Below are 20,732 nucleotides of genomic sequence, written 5' to 3' on the forward strand. Positions count from 1 at the left end.
GCACATTATCAAGTGTTCTTACACTTTTTACCAACTTTATTCATCATATTTATATACTTTTTACCTTTATTCAATATCAAGTCCGATACTAATTCTGACGTTGGAGTGATAACGCCTTTTTTGCAGGTCCTCCCTTTAGGATTTACATTTGTTTCGGTTCAAGCCTTGAACAATTGTCCGTATCCATTGGACTCGTGCGTTTTCTGAACGTATCAAGTTTGAATATTCCACTTAATCACATTTAATTTTTTATTTACTTTATTTTAAATGAATCCAATATCAATAACTAAAACTCACTACTATAATTATAATTGAATTATAAATTTAAAATTATCTATATCATTTAAATCTCATAACGGAAGTAAACAAGGCCTAAAATGTGATTCACATTGGATGTAGTTATTATATGAAGATGGTACGTTGTACCCCACCACAAGCCCTACTACTGCCACTCGTTCTCTGTAGTAGGCTAGCTAGTTTTTATGTATACCATTGAACATATTCAACGGTATAGAGTGGGAGTTGTAATGACCTCAATTCTATGTTTTTTTATGTTTGTGAGGAATAATGCGTTATGTTAGTCTCTTTTATTAGGATAAATTAAGAGTTGGATATAATTATAAATATTTTTTATATTATTTGAGACATTATAAGTAATTCTATTATTTTACCATATGTCTAACAACAAGTCGTTTTATATGTTTCCATTAGATTTTTATCCATTTTAATAGTGAACTATTCAAAATGTTCTTATAAATTATGAATTATAATTTTGTATTCTTTTTAGTACTTTTTTAAAATATTTTTACGGACTAATATGCTCTGTGAATTATTTACTTTATAACCTACTCTTTTTTTTTATATATTTTTTTAAAGGGCAAATTACCACGAACTCCACTGAGAGTTTGTATAATTATTAATATACTTTTATTTTTTGAAGGAATGAAGGCGTCCCTATTGGAGGACTGAAGAAAGAGTCCCCGTTGAGGGGTGTTGAAATGAAATTGAAATAAAAATAAGGATTTCAGAGTAAAATATGACAAAAGCATGAGTTGAGAGTTGCAGCGAAATAGCAAGATAATTTTTAGCTTCTTGAAAGCTTGTCTGTTGGGAGGATGCTGCCTGTATTTATAAAAAAGGTGTTAACTCTGTTTGTAAGTTGTATTTCTGAGAAAAAAAAAAAAAAAAGGCAAAAATTTAGAGATAAGGCACAATCTTATCTCCTCCTTCGACTTGAGCACCACACCTTTAGGGGAGGACTCCTACTTCTACAATGAGTCCTTCTAGGTCAGGGAGTCCAGTTTTTTGGGGCCGCTTCTCTTTTCCTGGGCTGGGCTTGGAAGGTAGGTTTGAGGTTCGGTAGACTTTGTACCAGGCCTCCTTCTTGAACTGAACTGGGCTTCCCTCTTGGGTTGAGCCTAGTAATTTTTCAGTGGGCCGTTCTCATGATGTGGGTCTCTTAGAATGTTACGGGCCTCTCATTTCTTTCTTCTTTTTTTGGATCATTTAGATCTCTTTGAGCCAACCTATTTTTATGCACATCAATATATATAAATTAATATCCAAATATAGGTGGATTTGAATTAATATTTTTTAACTTTATCGACTAAATTAGGCCTCGTTCATAATTAAAGATTTGTACGTAATGACAATTTAGTGATAATAATTTCATATAGTCGTTGCAGTACATGTGTTATTACTAAATTGTTATTATATTGTACCATCACTAATTGTGTATAAAATTATCATTAAATTGTATTGAATATGTTTACCCATTTTACTTCAGTTTTTTTTAATAAAATTGAGGCAAGAAAAAAGCAAAAAATAATTAAAATATCTTCAAAGTATTATAAATTGCATTGAAAAAAATAATTTAATGTAATTTGAATAGAATATTTCGGCGTTATTCAATTAACTTCCACCCAATTTAATTAATTCTAAAAATAAAATCCACCCCTGGATTTTTTCTTAATTGTTTAATTTTCTTATATTGATGATTGAAATACCTTCAAATTGTTCAAACATTATTGAGATCAGTCCTTTATAGAAGATCATAGGAAGAAAGATAATAAAAGAGAAGAAGAAAAAGAAATAAAAAAAAACAACAAAAGAAATTAGCAATAAACATAAATGTGAATGAAAAAATAAAATTCAGATTAAGTAAAATAAAAATCCATTAGTTCTTAATCGATTCACTTAAAAAATAATAAATGTGCACAATTTTTGAATTATAGGACTAAATATACTTGGCCTGTAAGCGCGACTATATGTGCAACTCCTTATCCTATGGGACAAAAAGTGCAATTTTACCTAATATTTGTTTGGGTGTTAAGAATAATTAATAGTTAATTTATAAGCTCTAAAATACCCCTTATGTAATTTTCTTTGTTGTGGTTAGAAAGTTTTGAATTCAAAATTCAAAAGTTATATATAATTATACAACTGCGACTTCCCAATTGGACAAAAATTTGAATAAAACGTATACACGCATACATCTATTACTAGCATAAATTTAATTCTTTTTTATGGTAATTAATTATCACAGTAAAAAGTAAAAAAATCCCAACAGACACCAATTAATCAAAATAGTATAATGTTTACTGACCATTATTTTTATTGATCAGACCAAAATATTAGTTATAGCTAAAATTTATGACAAATGCTATCATACTAAAACCATGATAAATATTAATTAACCAATAGCTAAAACTTAAGTATGCACATTATGTTTGCTTTTTACTGCAGTAATAATTATTCATAATGTAAAGAACAATTTAGCTAGAGATAATTGCACTCTCCTTTCCTGAGATTTAGTGTAATTATATGTAAATTCTTTGTAATTTAAAAAAATTAATCTAATATTCCTGAGGTTTGCATTCGTCTAATAAATAGGCTTTCCATTACTCAAAATTCATTGAATTTGTTGATATAGGGGGGAAAAACTGAATAATACTTATCATCAATTGATTTATTGCAAGTCAAACAAATTTATTTTAATAAAACTACACTTATAACAATGAAAGTATAGCTCCTCACATCCATTAATATGTTAAGATATATAAGATTAATCTGATCATAAAAAAAATTAATTTAATATATAATAAATCAGTAATAAATCAATTGGGAATAAGTATAAACTTTATCCTATTTTTTATTAATATCAGTAAATATAAGAATTTTAAATATTGAATAAATATTAAAACAAATTTTAAAAAATAATAAATATAATTTTTCAAACTACATATATTTATATAAGATTATATCAAATTTGAGAACGGAAAATGTAATTATCTCATTTATTTATTTAAAAAAAAGTAAACATATATTATCCATCAACAAAGATCACTGTACACACCCCACCTGCTGCCTCCCCTTTTTGTTGTCTCTCTGACACATTCATTTTTTACACGCTACTAATTTTTAATTATATAAACAAATCTATGTCATCATAATTAGGGTTCCATTTCAATTAATCATATTATTATATATTGAAAATATGTTTCTAGGGTTTGAAAACTGGGCACACATGCAAGAACCAAGACAAAAGTTAGGGTTTAATCCCATGAAGTAATATTAATTAAAGAAGGTGTGGGGACCACATCTTTCTTAATTGAAGGAACAAGTTCCAAGCATTAATTAGATCAATAGGAAATTAGAGGGCAGTGATTAAAATAATGTTATCCGTCATGTAATTAGTAGCTCAAAACTGATACACGTGGCCAAAGCCTTACCACAACTCTCCACTCCATTTTCCAGCCTTCTTCTCTAGGGCATATTCGATCTTCTAAATGCCACGCTCGATCGATCTATTTTGAATAATTAGATAATTGATTATATACTTTATTTTTTTTTTCCTTTAAGGTCCCTTTTTCAAAAATATGAATATGGAAAAGATTATGCAAATAAATCTTGTAAATTGCATTTTTAAATAATTTTTCATATGCAAAAACTATCATCTGTCTCGTGGTATTCTTGTGTTTAATTTAATTATAACTAATAAAATTTATTAACTGTGAAAGTCAGTTACGAAATTTTTTCTAATACAAAATATGAGAGTGGAGCGAGCAGGAGGGCAGGTCATATATGCAGGGATAATATTATTTATCTAAAGGGATAATAAATGCAATAGAATATTTCGAGCATATTGACTAAAGTGATAATATTCTTTAATTTGAAATTGTTGATATAATGTAATCAGATTGAAAGTATTGAACAATGTAAGGAGTTGTTGATACCAAAAAGAAAACAGAGAAATTGTTTTGCCAAACAGGGGCCTCACACTCCTAAGAATGCGTCCTGTTTATTTCTGGAGTATTGAAGGCAAATATGATCAAAATTATACAACAATTAAGTTGATGTATATATTATAACCAAAACCAGAGTACTCCTTTACTGGATTACGGAACGTTTCAAGAATTCATACAATGAGATGAGTTAAAGATGGGGGTTATGATGTTTAATAAGTGGGCTTCATAATCATCATATAAAGTGAAAAGAGATGTGAAAAACGAATGAGCCTAAGCACTACCCAAAGGTGTGCCCAAGAATGAGAGGACAAAGTGAATGGAGAGGGACTTTTGGAGGAATAGATGGTACTATGGACAGTTGCATCCCATCAGTTGGGTGTGTGTGTTTCTGCTGCACTCAAGAATTGGATTCCACTCCAAACCCCCATGCTCCCTGTGTGTGATATTACTTTACTTTTGGTGGGAAACTTTTGCAGAGGTATAGGCTAATGATTCCACACTAGTTTATGCAGTTCAAAGAAGAAATAATCAAATTATTAGCAGGAAACACCATACTCACAAATCTGAGGAAATACTTTGACGTTCAACCACCTCTTGTACATATGCATACCGCTTAAAATAAGACTTGTGAACAATTGGTAAAACAGAAAATGCTACATATGCTAGATTTCTAACTATCAATTCCCAGATTGATCTCAATTCAAGTCCTCCCGGGATTCCTAGCTTCCACTAGTTCATTCTAAACAAAGTCTATTAACTTGAGCATAAAAGAGCTAGATATTTATCACTAGAATTAACATAGCAGGAGCTAGCTTACAAGAGTAACATTGGGGATGCTGGAAATCTGGCAGGATTCATGGAAATTCTTTCCTTGACATGCCGGAATTGTTAAATGAGCACAGATCAGGAAGATGAAGCAAAGAAATCTCCAATCATTAAGTCGGCAGCAGTGTTTCCTTATCACTGGTTCCAAATGCATGCCCTAGAGTAAAAGCATGGAAAGAAAGAAAAGAAATCAAAAAGGAAAAGAGAACACAACTTATGAAGAAGTAATCTAATAATTACAAAGCACACAAAGAGAAGACAGAGCTGATAGAAACAGAATAAGAATACTGCCACAAACAGTAGACAGCAGGGAAAGTAAGGTTAGAAGTGGCCGAGACATGCTTCCACCTAGCAGCGAATCCAACAAACACAATGGTTCAGAACCTCAGTATGGATGATTTATGTCTTCCGAGGATCAAAATTGTCTTGAATTTCTGGGGATGTCATGACATCTTTTCTGATAATCGATCATCATAACCTATTTACAGAATTCATTCAGACTATTTTCACACTGTATATACCATGTATATACAATGGATGTACTATACCATGTATATAGCAATAGCTGTAGCTTGAATATTAAAGGCATAACCATGTATATATATAGATATAAACCAATAGATGCATCTTGTTAAAGACATTTTTTTAAACCAATTCCATAGTCAACATCAATAGAACCAGTCAACACAACGACAATAAACATAGACTTAGGAATAGCGAAGTTCCATGGCACAGAGTGTGAGATCCAATTATCTGCAAAGCTCATAACATAAATTGGGATGTAGAATCCTTCCACCCATGCCTTGCTAAAAGAAACGCAAGCTACTTTATCCATCTCCCTATGAATATGTTCAGAACGTGAAAACAAGATAACAAATGGGCAGTATCTGAAGTGTCTTGCAGGCCTTAATCTTTCACTTGTCTACATTGACACTGTTAGTTTTCCCTGGGAAATATTACTTCTTACTAAGTCCAAGACAGCCAAATATCAACCTTTCTCCAAGCAAAAACCAAGTGCATCTAGGTGGGAGCTTAGGCATAGAACCAACCAGATAATTAAATTTCAAACAATTACAAGGGAGCAGGACGAAGACCTCCAACAAACTCATATCCATGGATCTAGAACTAAACTTCAAGGCCCCAGTTTGTCCATCTTAAGCTTTCCTCTGACGTGTCCGCGTAATTCTCCAGGCATTAGTTTAGGAAACATTCAGACCAACTAGGATGTACATGGAATTAATGTGATAAGCCAAGCTTAATGAGAAGTACCCAAATGAGCTAATCAAAAGGGCTAGTGCGTCATTACTCTACAGACCATGAAATTATACTTCGATGCCTGACAAACTGGCAATAGTCTTTAGATTATTGCTATTAAGAAATGACAAATTGCCTGATCTCGTGGGAAACCTAAAAAATTGGGCATATAGTGTTTTCCATTCAACTGAATTAACTGTAAGAAATCAATAATCCGTCAATCAGTTGAGAAGTCCAAGTAAATCAACCACTCACAAAAGGCAAACACACTCAAACAAACTAGACAAACGAATGCTGAATGCAACAACATTGTCAAAACAGAATTGTCAGAAGCATTCATATCTGAACTTCAAAAGCCTTGGGGAAATATTTTAAAAATTGTTACAGAAAAAAATACGAACATACAGTCTTTTGTAGAAATCTACAAATTTAAATTTATGGGAACCTCTATGACAAATAAAGGTTTAACTAAAAGAAAAATGAAAAACTGACTTAAAACCAGCATTACAAACGCCAATTTTTAAAAGAACCAAGGAAAACCGCCGCAAAAGTTGTTTGTTTTATATGCCAAAGGGTGTCCCTGATGGGACGCATGTATGCACCCATGCAAGAACCGTTGTCGTCCTTGGACGGGACACATGCAAGTAAGTTCACGGACTTACACCTGTTAAGAGTTTGAATTTAGGGAGATGTTTTCCCCTTACAAATAAGCAATCTCACCCCTTGTGCAAGACTACCACAATTCATTAGCAAAAAAACACAAATCAAGATAATATATATATATATATATATATTTCAATATTTATTTTTACATCGAAAGTTGGTAGCATGGCTAATTTTAATATGGACAAGCAAATCATTGGTCTGTAGATGTGCTCGAAGGCCAAGATACACATTTGCATGTTCAACATGGAGGCATATCTTGCTTTCGAGTAGTCCCGACGTCACGTGCATGTCCTACAGGTGTTGCAAAACATGAGTTTCTTTGGGGTTATGTGTGGTCATTGGCGCACACCTAATTACTGCTTCAGTCGAGAGATGGCAAACTCAAACAGGTAAATTTCATTTCTAGATTGATGATGCGACTGTGACACTTCATGACATTGCAGTCTTGAGGACCCTTCAGGTAGAGGGTAAGATAGCGGAAGGGTATATACAAGGCCAACATGGGTTACTCAAAATTATTATATGTTGAGTCTATTGCACATTCTTAATGTCACATGGGGTTATTCCCAATTTTTCACAATCTGTTGCACATACTTAATGTCATATGTTAAGTCTCGGCGGACCATACAAGCAAATGCTTTGCAATCATACTTCTACTCAAGTTTCGATAGTCAACAAATTTCTCATGCATTAGGCGTGTATACAGGACCATGTACATGATAATCTTGAATAACCCCGTGTTGGACTTGTATATACCCTTCGGGTATCTTACCCTCTAACAGTCGGGCACACAAGTATGCGATATCCTAAGTGTCATAGTGCCTCATCAATTGAGAAACGAAATGCATGTGTCTCAGGTCGCCATCTTTCAACTAAACCAATGATTAGGTCTACGTTAATCTCAGCATGACCACACTAGATAACCCCAAAAGAAAACCATGTTCTGCAACACGTGTAGAATAGATATGTAACTTGGGGACTGCCGAAGAACTTGAAAACAAAAAGATACATCGCCTTGTCAAACATGTAAACATGCAACCTGGCCTCCGAGCACATCTTCAGACCGATAACTCGTCGGTCCATACAAAACACTTGGAGCATGTGGACCTAAATTACCAATGTAACCAACTTTCAATGGAAAAAACAAAATAAAATAAAATTTCTTTTATCTGGATCAGTATATTTTTGCTAATGAATTGTGATGGTCCTTCTCTGGGGGAGATGTTGTTTATTTATAGGGAAGCAACCTCTCCCCAAATCCAAACTTCTTTACAAGCAAAAGCCCGTGAACCGTATGATGCATGCATGCGTCCCGTCCAAGTATGAATATGTCAGAACCGCTGCTATAAGCAGCGGTCCTTGCATGTGTGTACGCATGCGCTGACGGTCTTTGTCATACAAAACTGCCAGCTATTGCAGCGGTTTTGTATCACAACAGCATAGTTCAGTATTATCTACATCCAAATACTAGAGGATACAGTCTTCCCATTTCCAACTGCAACTACGAGTAGACTAGCTTTTCTAATGCAAGTCAAACAACTGTCTTTTTGTCAAGAAAATCTTCTACGATCCCACTCAAATACAAGTTTTGCAAGTTTTCTATGGGAGATGTCTCTCAGCGCTATAGAGATACTCACTGGTCAGCCAACAAATTATAAAGTAACATGCAAGAACTTGGATGCAATTGAGTAGTAGACGGTGAACTCTTGGGAGTGCAGAAATAATCTGATATTAAGGAGATATGAATATCATTTGAAACGAAAACTAAAAAATGGAAAAGACAACACAAACAAAATGATACAATGGAAATTGAAAACTCGCATAGGGAAAAATTAATATTAAAGTAATATGTCAAAAATACATCATACTTGGATCAGACATTAATATCAATCAAATTCCATTGATTTTTTAGTAACTTAATAAAAAAAAGATGCAACCAAAGGATAGCAAGAAAAATTACACTATTCCTAGGTCAAGAAAAGTGAGCTTCATACACCATATGATTCATTCAAGAATTTCTCCACCAACTCCTTATCACAGCTCAAAAAATAGTTGCCTATTACTGATTAATCTCAATCAAACTCATCTTATATGTATTGTCTGCAAAAACATCAGTTACACAAGATTAACAAAGATTGAAGCTGGCATAATTTCCACTAAACGGCATACATATAATATCTTAAATGTTCAACTAGACTTAAGGGCTATGTACCTGTATACCAGAGAACATTCTTCACAAATGCTCATACACACAAAAATATTACAGATAAGGGGCAACTTCTAACTCAGAAAATTTCTCAAGAATCTAAATTATATTTGGACATAATACATTTAAAGTTTCTTATTTGTGACCAATTGCATAATATTCAAGAAAGCTTTTTAAAATTCTACAAAAAGGAAGCGAAAACTTATTTATTTTCAGTTTAATCTTGCATATCCATTGTATCAATGTAAGATAAACCAGGAAAGATTCAACAAATTACTCAGGCAAGGGCAATTATGAAGACGGTATGAGTATTTGCCAACTGTAGCTATGGCCTAATACTTTTATAGTATCCCAAAGAAAGACTAGTCAAAAGATATTAAACGTAATGCAAGTATAGAAACAAATTCTCACAAAAAAATTTCAAACAAATGATTGATCACACAATTTGCCCATGGTTGACCACTTTTCAACAACCAATTCATGGCCCACAGAAATTCAACTTGGAACCTATGAATGAAATTTTTCAATTTTGCACTGTGTTTCCAACACAATTACACCATTTCCACAAGAGCAAATTCATATATATATTACCTACGGCAGACTGCCTTCATTGGGCAAGCAGGCATCACATGCTGCATGGTCCTTTTGCTAAATCCTTATTATCATATCAGCAATGTGAGAAGAACACAACACTTCCCTCGTGGTCGGCCTAAAAGATTAGGATGAACAACTGGAAGAGTTTGGAGACTATTCCTACAGGACCTACACCAAACATACAGCACTTCCTGTCTCTTCTCAACTTGTTCCTAATTTTTTATATCCCTTACAAATGAAAATGATAGAGAAAGTTCTGGCAAGCAAAATACACGTAAGACAGTCCATTTATGCAAATCCTACATTAACCATTTGTTATTAGATGAACATCCCATGGACACTTTCACATCATACATCACAAATTATTGGCCATTGATCAATTAGACATTTGGGAACTCAAGCTTGAATTGTAAATTCGCAACTTAAATCAAATGCTTAAACAATACAGGAAGACAATAGGATTACTACCTCTAGCTTATTTCAAGCTCTACATATTCTGGGAAATGTTAGGCACCAGCTAAAAACAGTTTAGGACATTCAACATCATATAAAGCTCATCCACCTCAAGAGAAAATTATTTAAATACAACAAATCCACATTAAGTGAACATATGCAGTTTTCAGCAATGCATATATCTAATAGTGCAGATATTTCCATGAGTCAGATGGTTAATTAAAAAGAAATATAATGACTACCCAATGTTGCCAATTCCATTAACTGGTTCCACAAACTGCAGCTGATGCTGATGCTGATGCCCATCCTGCTGTGGCTCTATTTGCTGCAACGGCTGCACAACACTACCATCAAGAACCCCTCCAGAGTTGGATGTCGGGGCACCCTTCCCTTCGACAAACCGCCACATGTACCACGCCCCAACTGACCTGTAAGGCTTCCACTTCTCACACAACTGTTCCATCTGTGAAGGCCTCGGCAACTCCTCCAAACCATACAACAACTGCACCCCTTTCCTAACCCCCAAGTCACTCACAGGCAAAACATCCGGTCTGTGCAGCGAGAATATCATGAACATATGGACCGACCAGGAACCTATCCCCTTCACCATGGAAAGCATTGTGAATAATGACCTATCATCCATTTTCACAACTGTATCATCTGATAAAATCCCCGATTTATACTTATTCGCCAGGTCATACAAATAGCTGGCCTTGCGGCCAGAAACCCCAATTTGCTTAAGCTGCTGGGGAGAGAGAGCAAGGACGGAGTCAGGACTGATGGACTCCTCCCCACCACAGAGGGAGACAAAGCGTGTATAAATGGAAGTGCCAGCTTTATAGGCAAGCTGCTGGTAGAGAATGCTCTTGGTGAGGGCGTGAAATGGGTTATGGTGGAACTCGAACTGAGGCGGCGGGTGAGTGTCAATTAGTGGGCCCAGCAAAGCATCAGCAGCTCGGAGGTGGCGGATGGCTAATTCAATTTCGCCATCAGCGGACAAGGGTTTGATAACTTGGGGCAGAACTCTAGAAGCTTGGGAGGCGCTACGCCGCCGATTCTTGGCGGAATGCGTTGTAGTGGGCGTGACAGGAGTCATGGCCGTGGTGGTAGAGGCAGTGGTGGTGGTGAGAGCCAAGGAAGAAGAGGCGGAGACGGAGGAATCATCGGCAGTGGTTTGAGGCGTAGATGGTTTATCTGGGATAGAGGTGGAAAGTTTACGGATTTTTTGGGGTCGAATTGGAATTTTGGAAGGGTTCTGCGGATTATGGGAGATCTCAGTGGCGGTGGCATGGGACGACTCAGCCAAAGAGACAGGTTGAGGATGAGAAATCCGTGCACTGGAGTCGGAACTGGGCGCCGATTTGTCCAAAGAAGATTGGGGTTGGCAATCTTGCTGCGTTTTGGGGGTTTCCAGTAGAGGCTGGGATTGGGATTCCGGTTTAGGTAGGGTTTCAATTTGGATGTGGGTCTGCTCACCCATGGGAACGGAGCGCGTTGAGAAGATCAATTACAGCTAAAAGTAGTGGTAGAGGTGGCGGTTGGTGGTGGAGGTGGCGGAGGGTGGTGGGGGTTAGGGATTAGAAGGAGAAAGACGGGTATGGAGTTTGTGTATTGGGGGGAGATTACGGTAAAATTGCACTTGTAACTCAGGAATCAGTATCTCACTCATATAAACAGTCGGGTCAACGGACTGACCCTGACCCTGACTTTGACTCGAGTCCTAATGCTCCTTCACTTCCACAGTTCCACTTACCAGCACAGTTGCACCCGCTACGTTGTACCCCTCATTAAAATTTATCCATTTATTAAGATAATTAAGTAATTTCACAAATAAATTGATTATATTCTAACTTTTTTACCAACATCAACTTATAAAAAACAAAGCCCAATTCTTTTCATAGTCCCTTATCTCCACTTTGTCACATTTTAGTCCATAATCTATCCCAATACTCCCTCATTTTTTAAATAAATTTTATTATGATTCATAATTCATTAAATTTTTAAAAAAAATAATTAAAATGGATAGAATGTTCCATTAATCAAAAGTAAAATTGAAAAGAAAAAGTATGTACTTTAATAATTTAAAGATACCAGGTACTCCAATAATATTTTTTATAACTAAAAAAAATATCAATAAAGCAACTAGACTAATAAAAAAAAATAACAACATTTAATAACTGGAGTTGAATATATTCTTTAAATTTTGCGATCCATTTTGAATTTGACTTGTAATATAAGTTATTAAATAATAATTTTCTCATAAATATTGAGAAATAAAGATGGTGAAAAATAAAAAAAATTATAATCAATGTGAAAAAGAAAAAACAACTGATTAAAATAAAAATAAAATATAGGGGGTTTAGAGTAATTATGAATACATTTATGCTAAATTGTACCATTTCGTATGTTTTAGAGCGTGCTAAAATGTATAAATATAATTTAATCATATGATATTATAATAAGTCAATTAGAATATATAAAATTTCATTAATTTTTTTTTACTATTATAGACAAATTTAATAAATTTTAATTAAAGAAAGAAATATTTAATAGAACAAAACAAACACCAAAAGTGCTAATATGAATTTTAAAATATATTTGCGTTGTAATTATTATGTAATGTCTTGTAAATTTGTAACTATCCGTAATTCGTATATAATAGTTTTATGAAATGATGGAGGCGGAAGAACTGAACAAGGCTTCATGCCATTCGGGACAAAATTGGTATTGTTTCTTCCCACCAACGAACAATCGTCACCCTTTGAATTGGTAACAAGAATTGCATTCTTGAATCGATGTCAAATAATGAAAACAGTGAAACGTGGCGGCAATCGACCTCCATGTTCGCCGCCATGCATGCTCCTCCTCGAACTATCAGCTCCTCCGTCTTTCTCGCATTCCTTCACACCTCCTACAACAAGCTTTGCATCAACCTTCAGTCAGTTCATTTCCAACTTTTTGCTGCCAAGAAACCTTCTGATTTCTACATATCAAGAGAAAAGAAATCGTAAGAACCCATTTTCCGGGGGTGATACGACGCCGTGAATGAGTACGGACGCCGGAGACGATGGGGTGCGCAAGCCCTTATTGCACACGGGCAGCTGGTACCGCATGTCGGGCCTGGGTTCCCGGCAGTCCAGCATCATGGGCTCGTCGGTCCAGATCTTGCGGGAGTCTATTTCCATATATCTCTGCGTGTTCATTGTCGCGCTCGGCCCAATCCAATTTGGCTTCACAGTATAGTTACTACATTTTGATTAATTCCACGCAGTTCAAGAATCTTTCTTTTTCTTTTTCGAGGTTTTGGTTGATTTTTTGTTTAAATGTGGCAGTGCGGATACTCTAATCCCACGCAATATGAAATCATTAATGATCTTGGTCTGACCATTTCTGAGGTATCCTAGTTTTAGTAGTATTTATTTTGGAATTCTGCTATTAACTCTTCAGATTAATTTAAAGAAAACATTTCTGGTTCTTATTTCCATCTTTTGGTTTTCTGGGTGGGAAAGTTTTCCATATTTGGCTCTTTATCAAATATTGGAGCAATGGTTGGTGCCATAGCAAGTGGGCAGATTGCAGAATATATTGGGAGAAAAGGGGTATGATAATGTTTCAGTAATCTTATTGCTTTCTTGTTTGTAGCTGGTTTGGAACAATGAGATTGAATTTCTAAGCAACATGTTTAATGGTGCTATGTTTTCTTGTCGTAGTTGTTCTTTATCCTTACAAGTGTTTATGTGATATCCTCAAATACAGTCACTGATGATTGCTGCAATTCCAAATATCATTGGCTGGCTTGCTATTTCATTTGCGAAAGTGAGTATTGTGACTTGGAGTTCTATACTAGCATGGATGAATGCGTGTACTATCTACCGTTTTACTAATATGTTGACTGTTGAGATGTACTGCATTTCTATAGGACTCCTCATTCTTGTTTATGGGAAGGCTGTTGGAAGGCTTTGGTGTCGGCATAATTTCTTACACGGTAACTTAAATTGAATAATTATAAATGCATAGTTGGGATATGAGTAGCGATGATAATCAGTGGTGTTTCTGCTGTTTAAATGTGCATAGGTTCCGGTATACATAGCAGAGATAGCACCTCAAAACATGAGAGGAAGCCTTGGAGCTGCAAATCAGGTTAGCTTCTTCCTGTTCTCACTATTTCAACATTTATCTTCACTAATTACCAGTATGTAGTGGCGTGGTAAACGTTAATCCAGTCTGTTCATTTCCCCTTTAGCTTTCAATAACAATTGGAGTAATGCTGGCATATCTGCTGGGCCTTTTTCTACCATGGAGGATACTTGCAGTTTTAGGTTGGTCATCATATGTTTGTATGTGGTGCTATTATGAAATGTGATTGTGGTAAGCTATTTCTCAGTGATGAAGACTATTTCGATTTGGCATACACTGGTATTTCTAAGTCACTTGGATAAGAAGAGCGAGATATCTATACTATATGCCACTGTTACCAAACATCAACTGCCTGGAGGATAATGATGTTCTGTGTTTCCTCCTTATATTATTCTGGTTTTTTGTTGCATGAATGACTTAATTAATACAAAGAAAAAAGTTTTGGGTTTGTATACCAAAATGAAATAAGATTTTCACAAACTATTTTAATGAATCATATTATGCTTTATTTGTTGTGTATGATTGATGTGGGGAAAAAAATAAAGAAAGAGATTAATTTTGAAAGAACCACCATATTGTTCACTTATCCATGTATATTTCATTTAGCGAATATGAATGTTTCTCTTAGTAAATCTTACTAAAATCTTAAAAATGGTTTCATTTTTTGATATTGTAAATAGTAAATGAATAAATCAAGTTTCATTTATTTTCAGTTGAATTTAAGTCAATAATAATTAATTCTTCTCCGTAATCTTGTCTTAAGTTAAGAAATATAAAATATTTCAAGCTTATTCATATTTTTTATAATATACATATATATATATATATTATGTGTAGCATATGTAATATATAGTATAATATACAGACATAGATGTCGATTAAGCATATATAATATTCAAATTAAATTTATCTATATACCTGCACCAAGAAATATATTTAGCCAAAGTAAAAGGAACCTAGTCATTCTAAAAATGAGTTAATATTAGTTCAATGAGTTAATGAAGTAATACATTTTATTAACTTAAATAATAACAACATAATTTACACAAAAGCCCATTAAATAATATTACTATATGGATATTTTAGTCAAATCAAAGATTCAAAAGACACATTCATGCTTTCGTACTAGTACATACATATATACGAGCTAACTGTGCCTTTGCTTGGAAGTGAGATCTTGTGGTGCACTCTGTGCCATTTCTCTCTAGGCCTTTTGAAGAAACTGATTGAGTATGATGACAGAGGTTAGAGCCCAGGTTATGCTCTCAACAAAACTAAAGTAGTTTTATCCAACTGCTTCCTTGTATTGCAGGCCCCAAGCTATTTGAATCTTATATGTTAAAGAAATTGCTTTGTATATGCATTGAATTGAGAATTTCACTTGCAGGAATTTTGCCATGTACAATCTTGATACCTGCTCTGTTCTTTATACCAGAATCTCCTCGTTGGTTGGTATGATACACAATCTTGAGTTCTATATTAATCATGCTTCAGTTTTATGTTTATTGATTTAATTTAAAATCTAGGCTAAAATGGGCCTGGAAGATTTTGAGACTTCTTTGCAAGTTTTACGGGGATTTGACACAGACATCTCAAATGAAGTAAATGAGATTAAGGTATCCTTGGTTTTGTGCCATAACATTCTTTACCCTGGTGATTCACATTTCACATGAGAAATTTTTATCAATAAGTCTATATGACGTGTTTCATCGTCATTTGTCTTTGTTGTGCATAATATTCCTCCAGAGATCTGTGGGTTCATCAAGCAAACAAACTGCTATCCGGTTTTCAGAGCTCAAGAGAAAACGATATTGGTACCCTTTGATGGTACATTCGTCCTCTAAAACCTGAAGTTTCTGAGCTGACTCAATCATCGACTTTGCTACATTTTCCTTAATATAGAAATTTGTTTCTTCTTTCTCTCCTACAGGTAGGAATTGGATTACTCATGCTTCAACAATTAAGTGGTATCAATGGCGTTTTCTTTTATTCAAGTAGCATATTTCAGTCTGCAGGTAATGCCTTAAGCTATAAAACACATTATAGTCCTCATCTTATAAATTAAATAAAGCATGTCTAGTAATTTTTTATGTTGAGAATGCAAAACTCCTATTCAAGCATAAAATGAGACTGACTTTCCTGAATTGAGTCATAGAAATGCTTCAATCTTGATCAGTTGAACCCAATAGGGCACTGGACTTCTAGTACTCCTTACTTTGCTAGCTTACCTTACAACACGTCACTTTACAGCCTGTATCCATGTTCTTGTAACATTGTCATTGGCTGTCATGATTTCTGAATGCATACTTCATAGTCTGAATCTATGTTTATAAGTTGTCTTCAAATTTTGACAGGGGTCGAATCAGCTAAATCCGCGACATTGGCACTTGGGGCTATTCAGGTAAACATCACCAATCAGATACCCATTCTGACATTCATTCACACACAATCAAAATTTTGCTAATGAAAAATCCTGTTGTCTGTAAAGGTCATTGTTTGTGCCATATCAGCAGCCTTGGTGGACAGAGCGGGTCGCAGAGTTCTTCTTATAGTATGTTCAACCAATCTTTTAAACTGTGATTCCACTATTTACTCAATCACCATTATGGAAACAGATCTAATGTGTTTCTGCAGGTGTCCTGCTCACTAATGACTGCCAGCAGCCTCGTTGTTTCAGTGGCGTTCTATTTAAAGGTCTGTACTGTTCTGGGACGCTTCTCTGTTCTTTTGTCCGCTTGCTTCTTCAGTTATTGAGGACCTTCAGGCTGTTTTATTTCAATATTTTTCACTGAATGCAGGATCCTGAAAATACTGATTCTATACTGGGAGTATTTGCGCTAGTAGGACTTCTGGTATGTCTTACATGTGGTATTCTATTAAAAATGCACATCCGTGATGGCATGTCCACTTAACTACATTTCTTTCGGCAGTTTTTAGTGCTCGGTTTTTCTATTGGACTTGGTGGTGTACCATGGATTATAATGTCTGAGGTATGAAACTGAAAAATACGTTTACAGAAATTTCATAGTCAATTAATCAGACAAGGAGCAGTAGTATTTTGTTTGGCCTAATCCTCTATGAAGTATATCTAACATACGAGTAGAATTTGAGCTCAATTTTGTAAACATTATGCTCGACCTCGAGCTCATTTCGAGCAGTTGAAGGGAAGATTACTCTTTTGTTTGATCAGATAAAAATTTCTGCCACCATCCATTCTTACTTAGTTCTGACCTAAAACTCTAGTCTTGAGATTATGACTCGGGATAATGCATATAGTGACTCGCTTCTAAGCATCATTTGAGTTTATAACTTCCGTTGTTGCAGATTCTTCCTGTGAGCATTAAAAGTCTTGCGGGCAGTGTAGCCACATTAGCCAATTGGTTGTCAGCGTCAGTGGTTACAATGACAGCCAACTTACTCTTCACTTGGAGCTGTGGAGGTTCTCTCTCTCTCTCTCTCTCTCTCTCTCTCTCTCTCTCTCTCTCCCCCCCCCCTCCCTCCCTCTCTCTCTTGATAAGCATTCTAATGAATTTCAATTTTGGCAGGGACTTTCCTCATTTATGCTATAGTATCAGCTCTTACTGTAGTGTTTGTGGCCTTCTGTGTTCCTGAAACCAAAGGGAAAACGCTGGAAGAAATTCAGTTGTCCTTTAGATGATATTATTCGCAATGTGATATTATTCAGAGTACATCTCTGGTGTTACCGCGCACCAATATAGTTTTTTTCTTGTGAGTGTATGTTATTGTAAAAATTGCTTCCTCCGCAATTTCACAGTCCAGTTGTTCGCGTCCAATGTCATTTTGTATTGGAAAAAGCACAGTGATATTACATGCAATACAATCCATCAAAAGTTCATTTCACAGGTTCACAATATACCGAACGAAATTCTTACAACGTTCTCTGGAATACAAAGACATTACGGGAACTGAATTATATAACTAAGCCGAGCTTCATTTTCTGGCTTCATCTGCATGCAATGAAGCAAGGAACTGATTGAGAAATCTGTTGTAGACACAGGGTCTTTCTAGGTGAACCAGGTGACCTGCTTTCTTAATCCCTTGAAACGTGGCCTTGTCTCCTAGCTGCCTGTATACCAGAAAGAAATATACTCGTTGAGGTTATCAAGGTTGTTTTCTCATGCAGTCTAAATTTGAGCAGTGACAGAATTTTAAGACATTGTTGTGAGATTCTGAGCTGTTTTTGGCATTTTACTATTCGGATGAAGCGGTCTTTTGCCAGGCTATGTTTACCTATATTGCAAAGAGTAGTTGTGTATGAAGAGAATTAAAGCTTACTCTTTCATGTTCTGGGCGAGTTCCAGGTTGAATATCTGATCGTTCTCGCCCCACAGTAGATGTATTCTCTGTAAGAAAAAACATTATCAAGATGTTAAAAAACTAGCTTTCTTCAATTTTCTTGAACATACACGCATGTTGCTTGATGTTTCCGATTATACATACCTGGCGAAAATTTGGGATGCTAGTATCCTTGGTGCTGACGACAAGGCCTTCGAGCAGTTCAGCCCTTTCCTTTCTGTTGTTGAACATCACCTGTTCATCAGTACCATGTCAATTCTGGGATCAGCCATAATGATCTTGGTTCCCATGTTTGCACAACTATTGACTACTCCAATCTGTGGTGTTCTTTCTATTCATTAATTTTCTCAAACTTGTAAGGCCTTTCGTCCCGACAATGATACTTGAAGTTTTTAGAATATTTTATTCTGAATTTAGGAAGGAGTTCACATCCAAGAACTCAAATGTAGTAAATTTGATCACATCGAATCAATCATATACATAATAACTGTTGTCGTAGTTATTATATAATTTTACACGGATTAAATACAAAAAAGGCTATGTGAGAAAACAAAGGACAATTCACCCCCTTGTATTATCACAAGAGGGTGAATTGTACTTTGTTTTTTTCCATGATTTTGTTTTTCTTTTTTTTTTGTATTATTTCATTAACACATGGAGTAAATTGATTTAATCTAATTTTACACCAATGACATGATAACTATACATATAATTATTAACTTTGATCAAACTTAAATACGATGCAAGAAAGTATTAATTTAATTTAGGCAGACCTCAAGAAAGTCTTTATGAAGACGATCAGGGAACCAGAGCTTCTTGTGTGTAGCAACTCTGAGAAGCGCCTTACAACCCTTAACGGAAGTTGGCAGCAAGAGCTCCGACGACGAAGAAAACCCCAGCCCCTCAAGCGTAGCTGTGCTTATCGAGTCCGTCATGGCCAGGATCGACCCAGAAATCACCAGCGCCTCCACCAGCTCCGGGTACAGCTCCGCCATCTTAAACGCCACCATGCCGCCGTAGCTGAACCCCACCACAGTGCACCTATCTATTCCCAGCTTCCTCAGCCCTTTTACCAGACACTCCGCCTGGAACGTCGGCGACCTGTCGGGGTTGTCGGTGATTGACCCGCCGAAGAAGAGGAGGTCCGGCACGTAAACGGAATATTTTTTCGTCAGAGACCCCACCTAAATGCACGGAAACAGGTTTTATGTCAGCTAAGAATGGATGAGTTCATATCAAGAATACATAGGCGAACTGAAGTTGCTTTCTAGAAAGAATCACAACGAGAAATGCCCACCTGGAATTGCCAGGTGACAATGCCCTCGGCGGCAAAGCCATGGACGAGAACTACTACGGGCTTCGTCGGCTTAGCGGTTGCTGTGTCCCCGTCGGCGGCGGAAGTAATGGCTTTTTTCGTCTTTTTTATGGTCTCAGACGGCACCCAAATGTTCATAACAGTGCCTGGCTCAATCTCCACATTGTGTGGTCTAACCCCCGCCAGCTTCATCAGTCCATGCAACAATGGTTTCTGCGCTGCTACAAGGTTCACCATCTCTGTTTATGTGTGTGTTTGTGAGGTTTGCTGAAATGGTGGGGAGAGGGTTTTAAGCTGGTAGAAAAACAGAGAGTTGGTGTTAGGTTGTTAACCCTTGCCTTTGAATATGAGTTTTATATATGCATAAAACACAAAACTCTTATTCACACCAATCCAAAATTTTTGTTCAAATCAAATTCGATTCAATAAAAATTAAATATTAATATATTTACTATATGATCAGTCATTTTTTTAAAACTGAACAACAAACATATATGTCAAGTGTATTCCACATATCATATAATCGATTCAAGTTTGGCCACACTCAATTTAAATTAAAATTATCATGTGAACGATCATGCTTCATAAATTATAAACGAATCGCATGATACGTCCAGTAAATAAATTCAGACTTGATCAAACACGATTTGCATTATAATTTGTGAGACAAGCTGGACCCATTTGATAACTGTGTAATGGTTAAAAATGGCAAATGTTG

At 35.6% G+C, this 20,732-nt stretch overlaps 3 protein-coding genes across 7 annotated transcripts; 1 reads left to right on the plus strand and 2 right to left on the minus strand.

The window, feature by feature from the left end:
- Positions 1-4,799: 4,799 nt before the first annotated feature.
- LOC105177997 (uncharacterized) lies at positions 4,800-11,895 on the minus strand. Of its 2 annotated transcripts, XR_849080.3 has the most exons (3): positions 10,488-11,895; positions 5,457-5,550; positions 4,800-5,229 (listed from the first exon to the last, which is right to left on the minus strand). XR_849080.3 is itself a non-coding variant. In XM_011101322.3 (2 exons), the coding sequence occupies exons 1-2, from the start codon at positions 11,723-11,725 to the stop codon at positions 5,208-5,210; spliced, it is 1,260 nt and encodes a 419-aa protein (XP_011099624.1). In that variant the 5' UTR covers positions 11,726-11,895; the 3' UTR covers positions 4,800-5,207. The 2 variants fall into 2 exon arrangements, 1 of the variants encoding a protein (XP_011099624.1); XM_011101322.3 differs by lacking the exon at positions 5,457-5,550.
- A 1,033-nt stretch (positions 11,896-12,928) lies between these two features.
- Positions 12,929-18,176, plus strand: LOC105177996 (sugar transporter ERD6-like 6). Of its 3 annotated transcripts, none has more exons than XM_011101320.3 (18): positions 12,929-13,482; positions 13,578-13,640; positions 13,755-13,844; positions 14,002-14,061; positions 14,165-14,230; positions 14,320-14,385; positions 14,489-14,564; positions 15,770-15,834; positions 15,909-15,998; positions 16,129-16,209; positions 16,313-16,397; positions 16,737-16,783; positions 16,871-16,933; positions 17,017-17,076; positions 17,181-17,234; positions 17,313-17,372; positions 17,707-17,821; positions 17,928-18,176. In XM_011101320.3, exons 1-18 carry the CDS (start codon positions 13,291-13,293, stop codon positions 18,038-18,040), a joined length of 1,446 nt encoding a protein of 481 aa, XP_011099622.1. In that variant the 5' UTR covers positions 12,929-13,290; the 3' UTR covers positions 18,041-18,176. The 3 variants fall into 3 exon arrangements, with proteins under 3 accessions (XP_011099622.1, XP_011099623.1, XP_088741294.1); XM_088885168.1 differs by having other exon boundaries at positions 13,352-13,487; XM_011101321.3 differs by lacking the exon at positions 17,313-17,372.
- Positions 18,177-18,208: 32 nt separating this feature from the next.
- On the minus strand, positions 18,209-20,338 carry LOC105177995 (uncharacterized). 2 transcript variants are annotated; one of them, XM_011101319.2, is made up of 5 exons: positions 19,997-20,338; positions 19,473-19,883; positions 18,844-18,933; positions 18,679-18,746; positions 18,209-18,469 (listed from the first exon to the last, which is right to left on the minus strand). In XM_011101319.2, exons 1-5 carry the CDS (start codon positions 20,249-20,251, stop codon positions 18,334-18,336), a joined length of 960 nt encoding a protein of 319 aa, XP_011099621.1. In that variant the 5' UTR covers positions 20,252-20,338; the 3' UTR covers positions 18,209-18,333. The 2 variants fall into 2 exon arrangements, with proteins under 2 accessions (XP_011099621.1, XP_088741295.1); XM_088885169.1 differs by lacking the exon at positions 18,209-18,469 and having other exon boundaries at positions 18,675-18,746.
- Between the last annotated feature and the right edge of the window lie 394 nt (positions 20,339-20,732).

The sequence above is a fragment of the Sesamum indicum genome, linkage group LG9 (genome assembly GCF_026168435.1).
Source record: "Sesamum indicum cultivar Baizhima isolate 11 linkage group LG9, ASM2616843v1, whole genome shotgun sequence".
In the NCBI taxonomy this organism is placed as follows: Eukaryota; Viridiplantae; Streptophyta; class Magnoliopsida; order Lamiales; family Pedaliaceae; genus Sesamum; species Sesamum indicum.